Source organism: Pistacia vera, unplaced genomic scaffold, assembly GCF_008641045.1.
Source record: "Pistacia vera cultivar Batoury unplaced genomic scaffold, PisVer_v2 Contig192, whole genome shotgun sequence".
In the NCBI taxonomy this organism is placed as follows: Eukaryota; Viridiplantae; Streptophyta; class Magnoliopsida; order Sapindales; family Anacardiaceae; genus Pistacia; species Pistacia vera.
This window is the reverse complement of record NW_022195993.1, coordinates 1,075,310-1,094,385: the sequence shown is the minus strand read 5'-3', so window position 1 is coordinate 1,094,385 and position 19,076 is coordinate 1,075,310. Positions and strand designations below refer to the sequence as shown.

At 35.7% G+C, this 19,076-nt stretch overlaps 3 protein-coding genes across 5 annotated transcripts; all 3 read right to left on the bottom strand.

The window, feature by feature from the left end:
- Positions 1-107: 107 nt before the first annotated feature.
- On the bottom strand, positions 108-4,488 carry LOC116127623. 2 transcript variants are annotated; one of them, XM_031413262.1, is made up of 10 exons: positions 4,346-4,488; positions 4,180-4,249; positions 3,985-4,052; positions 3,592-3,653; positions 3,257-3,338; positions 2,930-3,163; positions 1,892-2,020; positions 1,738-1,799; positions 1,511-1,627; positions 108-373 (listed from the first exon to the last, which is right to left on the bottom strand). In XM_031413262.1, exons 1-10 carry the CDS (start codon positions 4,394-4,396, stop codon positions 325-327), a joined length of 924 nt encoding a protein of 307 aa, XP_031269122.1. In that variant the 5' UTR covers positions 4,397-4,488; the 3' UTR covers positions 108-324. The 2 variants fall into 2 exon arrangements, with proteins under 2 accessions (XP_031269122.1, XP_031269123.1); XM_031413263.1 differs by having other exon boundaries at positions 108-367.
- A 495-nt stretch (positions 4,489-4,983) lies between these two features.
- LOC116127632 (peptidyl-prolyl cis-trans isomerase FKBP17-2, chloroplastic-like) lies at positions 4,984-6,086 on the bottom strand. The gene is made up of 3 exons (XM_031413274.1): positions 5,713-6,086; positions 5,560-5,604; positions 4,984-5,477 (listed from the first exon to the last, which is right to left on the bottom strand). The coding sequence occupies exons 1-3, from the start codon at positions 6,084-6,086 to the stop codon at positions 5,120-5,122; spliced, it is 777 nt and encodes a 258-aa protein (XP_031269134.1). The 3' UTR covers positions 4,984-5,119.
- Positions 6,087-7,647: 1,561 nt separating this feature from the next.
- LOC116127454 (probable serine/threonine-protein kinase SIS8) lies at positions 7,648-18,736 on the bottom strand. 2 transcript variants are annotated; one of them, XM_031413100.1, is made up of 13 exons: positions 17,654-18,736; positions 16,196-16,633; positions 14,451-14,554; positions 12,752-14,007; positions 12,599-12,639; positions 11,756-11,824; positions 10,941-11,041; positions 10,068-10,146; positions 9,860-9,958; positions 9,683-9,751; positions 9,314-9,363; positions 9,051-9,227; positions 7,648-8,219 (listed from the first exon to the last, which is right to left on the bottom strand). In XM_031413100.1, the coding sequence occupies exons 1-13, from the start codon at positions 18,143-18,145 to the stop codon at positions 8,054-8,056; spliced, it is 3,141 nt and encodes a 1,046-aa protein (XP_031268960.1). In that variant the 5' UTR covers positions 18,146-18,736; the 3' UTR covers positions 7,648-8,053. The 2 variants fall into 2 exon arrangements, with proteins under 2 accessions (XP_031268960.1, XP_031268961.1); XM_031413101.1 differs by having other exon boundaries at positions 16,196-16,652; positions 17,654-17,771.
- Positions 18,737-19,076: the final 340 nt, after the last annotated feature.

Sequence of the window (19,076 nt, the reverse complement as noted above, 5' to 3'; positions counted from 1 at the left end):
GAATGGTCGGGCCAACACTTTCCTCTAATCTTGATCTCGGGTTTGCAAAGCAAGTTATGGAATTTTAGAGTTAATGTCTAATTTTGAACTCGGATTTGCAAATCGACTGACTAAAGCATTTGATGGATATATGTTATGCAAAGGTTCCAAGGAAGATTGAATCCTTAACCAGATGTTAGTCTGGGAAATTACTCGAAAATTATTACAACTGTAAACAAAATATAAATGAACAATGAACAAAGAAGAATCATTGTAGTTATAGCTAACACTTGTTTGTTCCAGAAAGAAATACAAAGCATAGCAGAGACAAAGAATAAACAAATACTAACCCATCTTCAATCCTTGACTTCTTTCTCCTTTGTTTGTTCTATACCTTGCACAAATATTATAGGTGGCTTTAGAAAAATGTAAATGGAACCATCAATATAAAAAAATTACATTGTCATTACAGAAATCCAGAAATGGAACCATCAATAAGGATATTCGGAGAAAACAGACGTATGTCTACTTAAGAACATAAAATTACGACGGTACAATGTTATTCTGTCTGTTCAAATTTATAAGCTCCATTCAAAGCATGCAATTTGTAAAATATACGTTAGCAACAGCAGTTCCGGTAATATGGCAGGCAAAGCATAAATGATGAACTATGAGAACCTGGCATGGCAACATGAATTCACAATTACTACCATAGTTCGAGAACTCCCAACAAAGATGATTAATTTTTTTTTTAACCGTACAAAGATATTCCTCAACAAGCAAGAAACTAGTATATCGAGAATCAGCCTATAGAAGCACTAGCAAAAATCAAATTTAATGAATCAGATTAATGTCCCCTACTGTTTCTGAGCAAACGCAGGTCACAGGACATATCAGTTAGGATACATTAGGTAGGTTGGCTTCACAAAAGAAGTGACCTAACCATATATGCCCAAGAATTAAAGAAAAAAAAGGATCAATCTCATGTAACAAATTAAGCACTGCAGACAAATATAGGGTGACAAAGAGATGATGTAAAGAGATAGGAAAAGAGTTACTCAAACGGAGTTCTCCGAAATCTTATGGAGCAGAAGCATACTGAATTTTACCAGTATGTGAAAATTTTGGACTAATAACAGAGAATAGGATTTGATTCTTAGCTGTTAACTTTTCTGCTTGACAGTTTCAGTTTGATGTTTGCTTGGGGAGGATAGTATGACAAACACCTGGAGGCGGGTATTGTTTCTTTGGCTTTTTAAATACAACTTTACATGCCCAAAAATCCAAAATATTGCAATATTGATTATTTTTTCATTTCGACCTTCTCATAGTTTCACAATAAATACTACATGTTCGCCCATTGGAAAATGTTATAAGCCAAGAAGAATGATTCTAAACAATACGCACAACTGACATTCCTTAATTCCCAATAGAACCATGAACAAAAATAATTGCACATGTATCAGTTTACTTCTGATTAAGAGTTAATATTATCAAAAGTAAGATTATTCTCAAGACATTGAAGTCTTACCAGTTTGGCTGCTCTTGTGGAAGATTGCGGCTGTATAAAGGAAATTCAAAGAGAAAAGTTGCCTTGAACCATGAAGGCAAGCGCCTGTATGCTATTGGAGGCAATGGAATAAGAGGGCTGAAACAGAATATGCATTCGCCAATGCAAGAACACCACATGTTAGGTTTAGTTACTTCCTCGTCCAATATAAATAGAACATAAACAGAAGGTGAAAACATTAACCTAACCTTGTTGTCTTCTTATAAACTCTGTATGCAGCCACATTTCCATACTTCTTGTCTGCTGATTCCTGCATCGGTTCAAGTATTATATTATTAGCATATTGTCACATGGCAATGAATTGAATTCTGTAAAAATAAAATGTATGGCAGGAAAGCAAACCTCAAGCAATGGTATGCCACTGACAAAAAGAAGCAACAATGTGAGAAAGATAGGCCCAAGGATTACTAGCCACTCGGCACCTTCCAGTACAGGTGTGGAAGCAATGAAAATTCCCCACCATAGGAAAATCTGAGCACAATATTTATGGGTAGAATTAAAATCACGATAACGAGGTAACAGAGTAGCTTGATGAATTATGCATTCTTAAGGTTAGAAAGCCAGTAAGGTATACTTTTTGAATACATAAAATTCATTATTTAGTCAAATTCATAGATGCAAAGAAAAAGATTTAATCATTTCCTCACTGTAAAAAGCTACGAAGCCCTTTATACTTTTTGAATACATGAAATTTATTATTTAGACAAATTCATAGATGCAAAGAAAAAAATTTAATCATTTCCTTACTGTAAAAAACTACGAAGCCCTTTATGTGGAAATCTCAATTCTCTTGTTCCACATGTCAAGTAGTAGCATAAACAGAGACCCTATTTATATTCTAGATTCTCCATAACAAGTGACCCAGACTAGCATACTTTTCAACTTTTTCAGCCGAAAGACATCCAGATAGCACAAATTATGAAGGTTAAATCTAATTATATTAACGCAGTGAACAACAGGAAGGCATACGAATATAGCAACAAAATCTGATTTTAATAATGCAAACAGTAACAGGTTGAAGAGATGCTATTAATATTATTAACTATAAATGATGCTGCTAGATAAAAATGACGTCTTTTAGCAAGTCAATGAACAATAGATAGCCTTTCAGCTGAAAGGCTTCCAGTTATTACAAGCTGCAAAAATATACAGGTGCTTCGAAGCATGTACAGAAATATAGCCCAAAAATGAATAATGATGAAGTCGGAGCTCAATGATGTAACCAGTAAACATTTAGAAAAAAGTATAAGAAACAATCAATTAAGTAAATGAAACTTCATAAATTTGTCTAGGATTTGTACTACTTCATTGACTATAACAAAGATTGTATGCACCACCAAATCCAAAAATAGTTTCATTTGATAGAAAGACAGAACCGACCTCGCCAAAATAGTTTGGATGACGAGAATAATTCCAAACTCCAACATTACACCACTTCCCTCTGTTTTCTGGAGAATTTTTGAAAGCTAGTTTTTGCTGATCAGCTGAAGCTTCAATGGAAGCACCCACAGACCACATAATCCACCCGATTATATCCACTGCCTGAAGAGATGGATCTCTATCACTTGCATTGACCACGGTTAAAGGTAAACTCACAGTCCACACCCACACAGCCTGCAGTGTATACATAAACTTGTGTATATTATATGTGAAATTGTAAATGAGCTTTAGCTGACTCATTAGTGAATATAGCAAGCAATATGATACCTGAAATATCCAGAAAATTGCCAATTTTCCCAAATTACCACGCATTTCATCAAAGCGTCGATCCTCACCCCACTGCAGAATTCTGCAGAACGCTCTATAGTTAAAATCATAAACGAAACAATCAAAGTGGTAATACTATAAAAAATGATTCCTTTTGATTTAAAACCTTGAGGTAATGCTGCCAGAGTCAGAATCAATAGATTAAGATCTAATTAACTTGCATAGGTAAACAACAAACCTTAGTGCCATATATATCCGAAAGTATCAGTGATGCATAATATATAAAAAGAAAATCCCACAAAGTTAAAGGATTTGCTAACGCAATGCTATAATACCTCATTAATAGAAAGAGACCTAGACGAAGACCCCATACCACTACCAGCAATGTCAAGACTACCTGCAAAAAACGAAAGAAATTTTTTATCTCGGGACAATTGAACAGGGTTTACTTAGAAAGGATTAAATAAATAAACTTATAGTAGAACTAAATCGAACAAGACTTGTATAACTTCTGCCGTAACGAAAAATATCAAAACTGATATATTATGAATCACTGATAAAATCATGAAAAGTATCTCATTCTTCTCCATCCTTATCAAAGAGTTTACTTATGCAAACTAAAGGAAGTTTTTTTAATTGAAAATCAATTAAATTCATGCTGCTTTTCATCAAAAAAAAAGAACATCATTTCTTTCATGAACTAATGACAATAAAGAGAGTAAATTCACCTGTCTAAAATGATAAGTCCCTTTAAGAACCAAAGTCAACACAGCTATTATAATAAAATTCGTGCTTCCTAAAACAGAAAAACAAAAACAACAAAATTAACAACAGAATCCTGCTATTTCTCAGCAACAAAAGAACCCCAATTAAGCACCTAAGTTTCTTACTAGAACAAGTAAAGAAAGAGTGATGATACCCACCAGCAAAGTCAGTGACTTTATCAAACTTGAGAAGAGCAGTGATCACAAAGAACAACAACTGGTAACCCACCTGCAAAAACACACAACAACAAAAAAAAAAAACTTTACACTTGGAACCTCAAATTCTGAAGAGAAAGAGGGTGAAAGCGAACAAATTTAATAGTACAGTGACAATGGCTGTGAGAGCCAAGAAATGGGAGTCCAAAACGGTTCCCATTCAAGCTGATTATGCTTCGTTTTTTGTGCTTTATTACGATGTGTGTGTCTTTATATGAAGTGAAAGTATTGAAGAGTTTTAACTTGTCATAGGCTGTGTGGTGGATATTAAAACATACTCGTTAGCCTCTTTGTTGTACTTGGGTTGTTAGATAGACCCACTTTGAATGAATCCCAAGTTCCCAGCAGCTTCCAAGTGTTGAAATTTAATTCCCTTAACAGGACCGTTATTCTAAGGTTACAATACAGAGTCAGTACAGTTACCATACCGGAGTTTAACTTTACCCATATAAATCCTTGATCATAAGTTCAAAGGTTAATTAAATTGGACCACGATTCTAATGATTTAGATGAAGAGTAACGTTACCTTTATAATATAAAACTATATTTAAAAATATATGCCAATTTTATTCTTAATGGGAGAGAATTAGTGTATTGCATAGAAAAATGTTTACTTATTGTTTGAGTGGTAAATATTTACACCACTCAATCTGATTATAGAACTAGTAATAGATTGAAAACTTTTATCGTCAGAAGATTACATATTTTTCTGCATATATAGCCATAATTGATATAATCAAGTTCTGATATTATAAAAAAATCTGAGTTAATCAAGCACATGGGATTACATTTACTTGGTAATCAACTTTGTGTCCCTTCTGATACAAATTCATGACTCTCGAGAAGAACAGGTAAGAATCAGTAAAAATGTGACTGTACATATTCAAGCTGGTGCAATGGAGACTTTATCAACTTCAACTATGTACTCAAGAGTTGCAAATGGAGGAATTTGCATATCAGAACCCAAATCTGCACCCTGCTCTCCAAACCCTAAACTAGGAGGAATTATCACTCTCCTTTTCCCTCCTGCTTTCATTGATCTCAATACATATTCAACTCCCTCACACATTCCTTTACTATAAGGCCTTGAACCCATTACCAAGGCCAATGGCTTCCTCTTTTCACCATTAATTGTGTCAACAAATACTTTCCCAGTTTCTTCAACTTTCCCCTGCAAATCAATCACCACCAAGTCTCCTGTTCTTGGAGCAGCACCACCTCCAACTCTCAATTCATAGTATCTGTTTCAAATATTACAATGAGGAAGACTGTCATTTTCTGATACAAAGAAGCTACAAATCTCTAAACTCATCAGATTTTTACCTGATGCCATTAGGCAACACCACTTCCTCTTCCTTTTCAACATTTCTGCACAACATTTTAATCAAGACTACTCAGTAACTCAACCTGAAGCTACTTGGAAACCTTCAACAAACAAAGGAACAGTAAAATATGAAACCGGATAAGTTAGTTCACCTTGTATTGGCTGCTTCTTGAGAAACTTCAAGGCGGGTTTTTATCTGCTCAGAGATAACTCCAACAGCTAGAAAAGTTGCCCAAGCAAGGCCTGCACCAAGACCAAACCTCCTGGTTAAGGTTGAAGCTATCCAATCTGTAGTTTCAACAGTGGCAGGTTTTGCAGGCTTCTCTTGTTGTTTATTAACAGTAAGAGGTGTTGGTTGGTCAGGTGAGCTTGTGCTTAACTGTGAAGACGGAGTTGAAGTTTGTGGTTCTGATGGTGATTGTGAAGATGGACTTGGAGGAGGAGGAGTTGGAGATGAAGAAGCAAACTGGTGAGTTCTGGTAATTGGGTGAGAGAGAAATGGTGGGGATCCAAAGAAAGTTGCCATGTTTTCCTTTTTCTTCTTTTGAGAATGGATTAAAAAAAATATCTTGTTCAGTCCATTTTAGGGGTTTTTCTTCTCTAAAACCTTATCCTTGTAAGTGGTTGGATGTAAATCTTGTGTCCCTTCTATCTCTAGTTTTTTTATTTCAATTTTCTTGAGGTCTGTTTGGAAGCTGTGAAAAAGAATAATATAATACGAGTTAACGACTTTTTCCCACCCAAATAATGATTTAATGACACTTTTCCAATGTTTCGAAAACCGGACCAGATTATGACCCGGTCAAGGGTTCGGTTTCCGGTTTGACCAATTGGATCAGTCGGTTGGACCGTATTCTATAAAAAAAATTTAGTCCCTAAATGTTTGGAATTCATCAAAAACACCCTTATAATACTCCTTTAAAGTTTAAAATATGTCCAAAACACCCCTGTCACGTGAAGAGACTAGTGACTGGTGAGTGGTAACGGCAGCGAGGATCGACGGCCGATCGAAGTTTGGAATCATGGGGCTTTTGATGTATAGGTGTCGACGAATCTGATGGTGGTGTTAGGGAGTTCTATCGACGCCAGAAGTTGTCGGAATCAAGAAGGAAGTTCGACGGTCGCTTGAACTATAGGTGGACAGCGAGCGACGAAGGCTGGACGACGGCCATTGAAAATGGATGGGTTTTTTCGTAGAGATGTCGTCAAGTCTAATGGTGGTATTTTCTCCCTCGAATGATGTCGGAATCCGGTGGGATTGAGTTGCGATTGGATGGCGATTCGGCACTATTTCGACGGTCCAACCACGGCTCAATCCGGTTTGATTGAAAATATCGGTTTTCAGAGGATACCGAACTAAAGATGTCGCCAGCTCCTGATCGAATCGGATCGTCCAGTTTTCAGAACACTGCACTTTTCTACCCACGGACTTTTAAAATATCAGTTTACTACCAAATTTGCATTTCGACGACGAACAGAGAATAAACTCGATCCAAATTGTTAGGACTTTTGAAGAGAGTAGGTCAATGAGTCTTTTGATGGTGGAATATTGGATTTTGGTGGTTGAGATTGCCGGAATTTGACTTGGGAGGAACGGTTGTGCAAACCTTAATCACTCAATTGGCGGCGATTGACAGGGTTGTCAGGTGTAGGGTTTGAAGGGTTTTGGTGAGTGATGATCGAAAAAAAGAATGACTATGATCTAGAGTCATAATGATGTCGAAATCAAAAACAGAATATAAATTTGAATTGTAAAATTATATTTTAAAAATCCATTATTTGGGTGGGAAAAAATGGTTTACTCATATAATATTGATCGATAAGCGACAACCTTACCATACTAAAATCATTAGTTATCAAGATTCAATAATATGAGCTATTTCTCTTGTTTAACAAACCCGCAAGGATTTAGTCAAATAGTTAGACGGACCTGTGGCTTACTGTTCACCTCTGCATATGATTCCGGATTCAAGCCCCTACCAAAATGGGGTGAAAGATGAAGCATATCAACTTGCAGAGTTAGTCATTGGTATAAAAAATTCCCTGTACCTAAGTTGACATCTTAGTAAGATACTATCCAGTTTGAATTTCAATTCAAAATTGACCACTAGTTTGATTATTGCAGCAAAATGGTTTCCATTTTTTGTATGACTTTCTTCAGTTACGATCATATGACCTGAAGAACAACACATGGAACACAAAAACAAATGCAAAACATTGATTACAACAATTGCAATTGAACCTTTTTTTTACAAACAAATACACAAGATTGAGGAGGCTGCACCAATAAGAATACAAAAAGAGAAAAGGAAAATTGTTGAGAGAAAAGAAGGAAAGAATCACAATCATCTCAAGTGGAGTATATGTTTGGTTCATCATCTTCTATCAAATCCGTTATGTTTGTCTTATATCTGTTCCAACATTCCAGGACTTGCCAACATGTTTTGGCAGTCCGATGAGCCGAGATTCAGTCTGTTTGCAAACTTTGATCTTTTAGCCTGTTGAGTCGTCAATAAATCTCGCTGTCTGGTTCTGGCCCCTCTCTTGGCCACTACTTAATGGTGCAATTGGTCTAGGCACTTGTGAACTAGTTATAGGCTTCTGCAATGGCTTCAGAGCAGCCAAGATTTCTGCAAACGTTGGCCTCAATCTTGGATCTCTACAGGGTTAAAAAAAATAAGGTCAATTGTCAGTTGTCAATCAATATGGCCAATGATAATAACATCAAAAATTTCATTTTTACAATTAAATGTGAAGAAATAGCATCAACTTCAGAAAAGTATTTCCAGAGAAACAAGCAAAAATAATCTCTACAACTAAATGTTAAAAACTAGTGAATGGAGAAAATGATTATTCTACCATGAAAAAGAATGGAAGGCAAGGGGGGCAGGAAACGGAATGTTTATTCTTAGCTCAAATGAGACAGCCAACACATACACGATCAATGTTGCAAATATTCCGTCGAAAGAGTATCAGCATAGATTCTCCAAACACTTTAACAAGGCAATCACGTTTCATTACTCGAAGGGTGGCTTTCTTATGAGGCTAGAGAAAATCAATTCTAAGAAGGTAGCTTGATTTTTCAATTGTAGGATTGTCCAAGTACAAATATCATTAACACTTAAGGGTGAAAAAAGATGCATCACAGCAGGATTAATGAAAGTTCACAGAAGGCTGAAGGTTTTCAAATACAAGAAGCATAAGGAAACCAAATGGCAGAATAAATAAGTGGATCAGGAAAGCACATCTCATGAATTTGAAATCAACCGGCCACCCACCACACCATGAGAGCCTCCAGCAACACATTAAACCTTCAGTTAAATAACTAGAATAAGCATAGCTACCAGGGATTATTAATGCCTACTCCAGTTTAAGATAAATCACCAAACAGTACCCCGCACCAGATACAATATCAGAGTAGAAAACTAATTAGTAATCAAGCATGTTCAGAAGTGTCAGGTTGGAAGGCAACAACTTAAAATATACTCACGTCTGCCAGCACTTCCGAATTATATCTGCAATGGCTGGATTCATATTATTTGGAATGTCCAAACGGCGGTGTTGGAATCCTACTGCACCAACAACTTGCATTGGGTTCATTCCCCCCCATGGCTGTTGCATCGTAGATAGCTCCCATAATATGACCCCAAAACTATAAACATCACACCTGCATTCCATATTCATAAGATTATAACAGAGGAAGCACAGGAATGGTCCAATAATAATACTAAGTTCAATAAAGAAAAGGCATACTTTTCATCTGAAGGTTCATTTCTGAGCACTTCTGGAGCCATCCACTCAGCCTGAAAGTGCTACAAAATTAAATCACTAATCTGTAGCGGTAATGGTCAAATTATATCAAACAAAGTAACTAGATAATGATTAATCAATGGGGCAAAACATATTGCAAGTTACAGAATTGTGATTATCTTTTAGACTTATAAGAACTTGATGAAAAAGGAAGAGAAAGAAGACAAATTTTCAAAGGCCCACAAGGAAATCCAAAGAAAGACGGCAATGACAAATAAGAATATGAAACAAACATAAACAATAAAATTCATACAAAACAAAAGGCATATAAAATATAAATACACCTGCAGCTAGTTGTTTAGCACAGCTTACCGTTCCAGCAGTTGACCTTGAAGACAGAAATGTGCTGTTCTTCATCCGTGATAACCCAAAATCACATACCTAAATAACAGATGTAAATATGTAAAAGATGGAATTACAGACACAGATTCACATCATACTGGATTAGACATATAAGACACTTAAGTGTACAAAAGAGAGAAGTGATACCTTGACAACCCAATTTCTATCAACTAGAAGATTTGGAGACTTCAAATCACGATGTACAATTACTGGCGTGCAGTTGTGCAAGTAATTCATTCCCCGAGCCTGAAAATTAAATTATTTAAAAGGGAAAAGTTATTGCCATCTGAGCACCAAGTAAATCACATTTTGTAGGAAAGTTATGGAACGCAACATAAGAATAATAGAATCATACAGCATCCAGGGCCATCCTCAAGCGTCTCCGCTCATCTAATTGATTGTTAGGCCGATGAAGTAACCTATACAAACTACCTCTGCAAAACATAAATTCTTCTTTAGTTTTCAGATTGAACACAAACAATAAAGCCCCAATAAACTAATAATAGTTAAAGAAACACAAGCACTAAGAGCTCTATATGACTGACAAAAGTAAGGAAACAAAATGCCAAAGACTTGAGGAATAGTTGATACAGTTCAGTTCAGTTATGTAAACACTTTATCCAAAATTTATGTTACTAGGTGAATATCAAACATTAATATCCAAGTACCAAGTTCCCTCACATGTAACATAAATCAGACAGATATGCCAAGAGACAAGAATAGATAATAGATAGGTCAAACCAACCCAAGATATATAGAAAGATAAATATAAAAAAGCATATAAAGTAAATGTGAGGGATTCAAACTTAAGACCTTTAACTCTGATTCTAAGTAAGTAGTCACTTCACCCAAAAGGTTAAGGTATTAGATTAGGGTCCGACATTAATATTTAAGTTAAACAAAATTCTACTACTAAAACTATCCCTCAATCAACAAAATTTTATTTAAGATTTGTTAAATAAAGCACATTTACAAGAGCATCATTTCAAGTCATCTCATTTACTGATAACTCAGTTAAATAATTTGGACACTGCAAGATGACAAATGCTAGTGACATTGCTGCCACAAGAACTAATTTCTGATCGCAAGAAAACTAGTCAGTATAAACTAGTTACAGAAGCATTATAAACTTCCTACCAGCCATTAATAAAACTCTAATATAATGACTGCATAAAATTTAATATAAGATTACAACACAAATATGGAAAGAGATAAGGTGGACACATACCTAGGAAGAAATTCTGTAACAATTGAGAGATTTGGAACACGAGTTACAGCTCCCATGAAGAGAACAACATTCGGGTGCCTAAGCTTTCTCATGAGTAGGACCTTACATAACAAATCACAATTTGCGAAAATCAATAATGGTATACAATTTAAATTCACAGGACTTAACATTAAAGTGGTAGAAAGAGGCTGTTAATATGATTTAAGTATGCCATGAAAGAAGAATTAACATGATTTGGAAAAGAAATTGTCAATCTAACAGCCTTCCTTACCAGAAAAGATCAGCAACATCATACAAATACTATCGCCTTAGGAATTTAGTTCATTGAGCCAGTGAATAAATTGTAACAAGCCCAAGTCGCTTGAAGTCTAATAATATACTAACACTATACAATATTAGTTATCTATTCTTTCTCTTTTTTCACATTAATTTGAGGTATAGGCATAAAGCACGAGGCTAAGGAATCAACCAGATTTTAAGAGGCGCTCCATGTCTTTTGGGAAGTTGATCTAAGTATCCTTTTAAATGTAACACATACCATCAAAAGAAAAGAAAGTGAGCAGTTACAGCATATGAAACAACAATAACAAAGATAAATTGACCAGATTACATTAAAATTAATTTGCAAAGTGATGAATGACCCATCAGGATATAATCATTAACATGAGTTTTGAATCAGGCACAAGACAATAAGCAGATCACAAGGTTCAGGCATCTTTTGTGACATGTGTGAAAGAAGTATCTATTCAGATTTTGCTATAGATGGCATGAGATCAGTTGATGTCTAAGATAGCAAGAGAAGAGAGAACTTGTACCTCTTTTTTGAATTCTACAAGTGATTCACCAGAAATATCTTGGTCTAGGAACCTCTTCACCGCAACTTCCTATGAAATCAAAGAGCAGCAACAAGTTCAAAAAATGTACCTTCCAAGAACAAGGATTATCATACGTCAATTTGGAGGAAAAAACTCAGCATAGGTTTAAACATTTAATTTCTACCACACAAACCATCTCACGAGTCACGACATGTACCAAAAAAACAATTGATCCAAAACTATGAATTGTCTTATTAAGGCATTGCCGATCATTTCTAGAGCCCCAAAATACTTATACCTATTCCAAGGACAAAACATTGTGCAGTAGTATTTCCAAGGATGAATTTTCCAGAACCATAGTTTAAAAAACTAACACGAAAAAAGTAGGCCCTAATTTTAGAATTTGGTGAACATTAAAGAAAAATAGGGTGATTTTTGGGTATGAAATATATAATAATTATATTATACTATAAAACTTTGGAAAATCAGGTACTTAAGGTTTATTTGTCAGTTAGACAATCCTTAATATCTTAGAATAATTTATATAAATTTTGATCCAATTTATTGTATATTGTTTATCTTGAGATATTCCACTCATCATCAACCTTTATATCCAACAGTCTGTCCCATAATTAATTTTATTTAGGATTTTCTACATTAATCATACTGTAACTTACCAATTCCAGCTCCCAAACTGCTTACCAGAGCTATTCAGTTGGCTTTCTAGCATACTAATATTCTACAAAAACTTTATGCTTCTCAAAACACGAAAATATTTGAATTAGACCCATAGTAGACATGAAAAAAGCCCAGAAGGTTTAGTTTCAGCAAGAGAAAACTCACAGTTTCATGCCATTCCCCACGATATACCTCTCCATATGATCCTGAAAGACAACAATAAGCCAGAAATTGACAATTATGTGAGCATAGCTAGAGTCAAGAAGTATCAAATGAAACAGGGTACAGTATTACATAGCATAATGCATGGGTTCATACCAAGTCCAATACGTTCACCCAAGGTGAGTTCCTCCCATGGAATCTCACATTCCGCAACATCATCAAGATCAGATTTTGTGCTATCATTGCCAGCTGATCTATCTGATACTCTCTCAGCTTCTGAATTTGCCCCGAAAGAACCATGTTCCAGCCCTCCACTACCACGTGGCTCATAACCAGCAGAATCTGTATCTCCATCACTTCGTGCACCCTGCTCATACTGCTTATTCACAGCTGCAGTTGTTGCTACCATAGCTGCAGCAGTAGCAGTGGCTGCAGCAGCCACAGGAAGTTCAATATTTGAGTCAGTGTTTGACTTTGCTGCAGCTACTACCATTGAAGATGCAACAACAGCAGCTGCAGCTGCAGCTGCCGCAGCAGCCACAGGGACATCCTTTCGGTATTTTATAGGTGTCACATCAGACTGCAGTGAGGAAGGCTGTCCAGTCGATTCCCTTATATCAGGAAAATTGAACCCTAAACCTTCAGCAGGCTTATTAAGATACTCAGGTTGGTCAAAAAGAGGAGTTCCCTTGGAATACACTCTTTGACGTGGTAGCGGAGGCAAAAAACGAGCTGAACTCAGATCATGTTGATCCTTACTTTCCCCAGTTCCAAAACCCTGTTTATTTTCATCCTTCGTTTCAGTTGGTGACCTGATCTCAGCTGTGGATGCATCTAATTGCTCTTGATAAATTTCAGTAAACAGATTTGGAGGAGCAACAACACCACTTTCAAGCAACACATCATGAAGCTTCTGAGCTAATTGTGGATTCTCTTTGGCAGCATTAATCATGTATTGTGAAACATCTTTCACTTTCATTCTACGCGCTGTTTGAGAGCCAACACCTTCAGTCCAGGAAGGAGATCTTCCATGAGTGTAAGGATAACCAGACCTGCCTGGAACTTCTCGTGCTGGCACGCTCTCTAAATTGGAAAGAATTTTATTGGATTCTTCCTCACCTTTAATTGTCCCAGTAAAAGTTGTAGAAGTATCAAATTTTCCAGTGTCTTCAGATTGACTGGCTATAGCAACAGAACTTCTGAACCTGGATCTCTTTTCAGATGTCCCAAACTCGGAATGTTCTTCAAATGAGCTCCCAACCCCACTGCTGGAGGAGGCTACATGAGATGAGTCAATGTCTCTTGATAAAGGACTGGCTGAGTAAAAAGATTCATCTAAATCTATATGTAACCCAACTGCATCAGAAGGAATAAGAGTTCCAGGATCTGCCATTAGGTCAACAATGTACTCCCTGAAATCCACACTATTAATCATTAATCATCTTAATAAAGAGGTGCACATTTTGCAACACCAAACAAACAATGAACACATATAATGGAAGCTAACTTTCTGCCATGAGACCTTGGTAAGCCGTGTAGCCAATTGAACAAATGCAGAAACCACACATAATTTTAAAACAAAAAGATGCATGCAACAAACTGAAGATTTCTCCTACTCAAGAATCTCATAATAATGGAACTCACGAAATTAATTTTGAGAACAAGTATACAATATAGTAGGCATCATATGCATAAAAAAAAGAATGTTCGAAGTTTTTCATGTGAATATGCTAGACATCATAGATAATCCCTGATTCCTGTGGACAACAAAATAAAGATAGCCAAAACCTAGACATCTGAGATAACTTGTTCACATTGTGAAAAATGGTAACTTCAAAGTTTTAATAGCACTTACCTTCCATCATTAATCCTTACAAAATTCATTGCCACATCATCAGAACCTGTATATTGGTGTCCCTTCACCAACCGGCAAGGGATGCCCACACTATCAGCGATAACCTACATAAACATATAGAACATTAAGTGGACTATACGCAATTGGTGAAAGCAACAGGACTTTAACAAAACAAGCTGAGCTGATCAAAAAGTGATGTGAGGAACAAAGGAAGTATAAAACTTGAGATAGTCAATAAAAACATATGAATAAATATATAAATAAGTGAAAAGGTAAGAGTATTACAAAAATAAAGGTATAGCTATTTAAACATTCCTCTAACAGCTAGATCCAATCTCCTACACCTTCCAGAAAGGAGAAGTAAGAGAAAATGAAGATTTGAGAGATACTTCATCATCCTTTGATTCATTTTGTCAAATCGGCCACTTTCTCTCTATCTAGACCCAATGAAGAAAGGGCTAAAATTTTCTAGACTTGTAGACAATTATTTTATCCAGTTCTCTGTGTGTATAATAACCATACAGGCTCTTATATTAATTCAGCTGTGCATAAATTATTATTTACTTGAATTATTGCACATTCTCGATATATCCCCAACACTTTTCACAATGCAGTTTACAGGAAATGTTTTCTTTGAGAAAAATGGTTCCCCTAGAACACAAAGGTATAACATCTCTGAGCATCCAGCACTAAGAGATTGATACTAGTCTGACAGAAAGGTTTTTGGTCATCCCTCTAGGAAATGACTCTATATACCTGCTGAACTTTTCCACCTATAACCTGACGCATTTGGGTTGGTTTTTTTTGGTTGTTTTCTCCATCTTAGGCAATACTGGTACCTATTATTTGTAGAATAATTCTTCTATTGAAAAGAAGGCTAGTCCAACACATACGGGCACAAATAATTATAAAAGCAATACTTCTGTGTAACCAGAAGAAATTTTAGAACTATGATGTTGCTATGCATTATTATCAAGAAACTTGCACAAATTACAACTTTCATAATTGTTTGACAGTTTTATCAAGCCAACACCCATGCAAATCATATATAGCCCTATCCTAAATCAAGATTTTTGGCAGTTCTCATATTGGACATCCCATGTCTGTCTCAAATACAACACTTGCATGAACAATAATGTTTTTTCAGTAGAAGTCAAAAGCAAATAAAAAGCTCTTCTGTCACAGGGAAGATTGAGGTATAGGATGAATAAAACTTTAGCTAATGACACGAGTAAAGAAATTGAGAATACCATATCATGGAATGACACAAATATTTGAGCATTTTTTCATATTCTCTTGTTAACCTAATCTGAAGCAGTTGATCTGAAAATTGTTTAGAAATTGACCCTCATTCCAATGTCCATACATTTCTAATCACAAGTCAAATCTAAAAAAAGGTACACAATGATATAAGTAACATAAACAGGGACAGAAAGTACAGAATTTTTGTTCATCATAGGGAAGCTAAAAGTGCCAAATTGTTCAAGGAAAATTTCATGTTAATAATCCAAATTTATATTTTGAATTTGGAAACGAAAGCTCCCTGTAACATGGAAGCAAAAATGGCACTATGGGTTATCCAAATTCTAACTTATCCCAGTCTCAACCACCATAAATGGATTTGGTTGCATGAACTTTGTTTTCTGTGACATTCTACTCTATCCAGTGCAATATCAAATTTCACACCATAAACAAATAAATGTCTGCAACTTACCACAAAAAGAATAAATAAGTGAAGCAAGTACCTTAAACAACAATGCACGGTGACGAGCTAAACCAATTCTTAGAGAACCAAGCGGCAAAACCATACTACCAAGAGTTGCTTTCAAACTGGAACTAAGACTTTGAAATCCTCTTAACATGTTTTCAGGATGCCCAACTGGTCCACCCATGTGTTCAGCAACTAAAACAGCAAGCTTTTGCACCAAATCGCTGCTCACAGAAGCTAGAGTTTGTGATCTTAACTTGACAGCCACCTCAAGGGCCTTCTGTTCAAGTTTTAACAAATTTGCATCAGCAGATCTATTGACCAAAACCGCTTCCCAGGTGACACCATCTGAAACAGGTGTTCCTTGCAAATCAACAAGGGATGGCATTTTGTCTGAGGAGGACGCCATCAAGATTCCATACAGGTCGTAAAATCCATCCAAGATCTTGTCATCATAGCTAAGAGAATTGTAATTCTGTGAAGCACGGACAAATCTACGATATGAGATATGTTAGAAAGGAATAAACATGTGGCAAACTAAATCTTAAAACAAATGCCAATTGCCAAGCATTCATTTAAAGATGGCACATAGCATATGTATATCCAACTTCTTAAGAATATATCTTATAAGGTTAATAAACCTTGAATGTTTACAAACCAAAACAGATTTCATCAATTGCTTCACTCATTTGATCATTGTTAAGGAGCCACTTAACCTAAAAGCATAAGCTATTAGATAAGATTCCGACACTAATATCTAAGTCTATCAACCATATCTCAAACATGGGCATCCGATTTGAATTTCAGTTAGTAACAAAGTCCATGAGTAACCAAGGATTGAACCACATAGCAACATAGGGGAAGCCCTATTGTCTTCACAAATATCACCCAATAATCTAAAGTAGAAGATGATAATGGACCAACCTAATTGCTGATCTGACTTTTCCTGTTTCTGTGAATGCTATTACTCTATCAACTTGTTTACCAACTCCACAAAAGAAGTCTCTCCACACTCACTTTCCAGGCCAATATGTATCGCTGAAACTAGATTTTCACAGATAATGAAGCTCAACTATCGAAACAATTACTCCTTTCTTTCAACTAGTTAAAAAACTCGACAGGGCCTCTCAATAACATGGGTCTGACATCAGGAAGCTAACAACATTAATAATTTATTGTCTCTTCCTTTCATCACATCTTGAGTAACATATATCACGAAAATCACATGAATGACACTGACAACTTCCCAGAACTTATTATTCAATTTCTTTCGTCTTCCTAACTTAACTTCACATTAAAGACAAATAATTTCATCAGAAAGAAATAACAAATTTATGGCAACATCAATAGCTTGATAATAGAACATGTCAGTTGACTTAAAAAACCAAGAAGTAATGAAAATGTTCCTTCACATAAAGTTATAATAACTAATGAAATTAATAGCAACAAGACTTGACTTGAGTCAATTAGATAGTAATTGAAAAGGCAAACTTACCCAGTATCTATATGCAACAATTTCAGCAGGAGTATTTTCAGGATCACAAGAACCTAAACTGATTTGCTTAACAGCCTCAATCTGAACAGCCTCAGGATCCTCCTTTGCACTCAACTCCAAAGCCAATTGTATCTGATACTCTTCCTCTATATCAGGATCCCTGGAGTTAGTGGACCCTGAGTCATGCCTCACAGTATCCAAAACAACATCTGAGCCACTACCACTAACCAAATCAGCAGGCTCAGTTGTTCTTTCTGCTCTTGTCACATTTGAAGAAGATGGTGGACTTGGACTTTTTCTATTTACAACTGAATTCAACCAATTTGAAAGACCAGAATTGGATTTATTCTCAGGATTATGGAGGGATGATGATGATGATGACGATGACGATGCTGGTAATTCATGGGACTTACTAATCTTTGATGAAGCTGATCCTTCTGGATCTTCTGATGGATTAGACATGATATGAAGCTTCTTGAGAAGATTCTTCATACTATTTCACCAAGCTAATGTATTGAATGCTAAAAAAATAAAAATCTGGCCATAAACATCTCCATTGTCTTGGACCAAGCATGAATAAATCTCAAGCCACCAAGTCAAAAATCACAAAGCTCTAAGCAATCCAACAGAAAACCACCCTTTTGACTTACACAACAAAAGTACCCAGATGCTTTAATTGAAAGATAAACATCCACTTTTAATAACACCACCCTCTTGAAGATCAAAACAATCAAAGTTTGAAGAACATCAAACAAAGATATTGAACGCTTCAACCTTGAACATAAGTGAGAAGAGAAAAGATTAGATCTTTCTTAGGATAAAGAGTAGAATAGAGAGGAAGGCATAGAAAAAAGAGAGAAGAAACAGAAGCAAGAAAAGAGACAACTAAGAGGAGGAGCAAGTGGGAGAAGAGAAGTAAGAGTAGGACCTCAAATCAAAAATAGAGTGACCCACTTGAGTTTAGAGGCAGAAGGATTTCAAGGTCCCATAAAAAGGTTTAATTGGTGCCAAAACAACTACAACTACACCAACAACCAACTTGTTCGCTGTTTCTCTCACTCTCTCTTCCTCTTCTCCACCTATCTAGAAGTCCACAAACAAATAAACAATGTCTCTTTCTCTCTCTTTTATGTCCAAAACTGTAAAGTATAAACTATTGTGTCTTCAAAATCTTGGGACTCCAAATACTTCCATCTTATCAATGGTGGCAAAGCTTGGAAATTTGTGGTGAAAACTTAAAACTACTTCGACAAAAAGATCATTTTTTTTTTCTTTTTTCTTATTGGATTTTTATTTTATTTTTCACTTATATTGTGAAAATGTTTTCTTATCTATATATATTACATCATTCATGTTCCACATTATAGAGAAAAATAAAATTAATCATATTATAAAACATAAAAGGCGATTTGCACTATACATA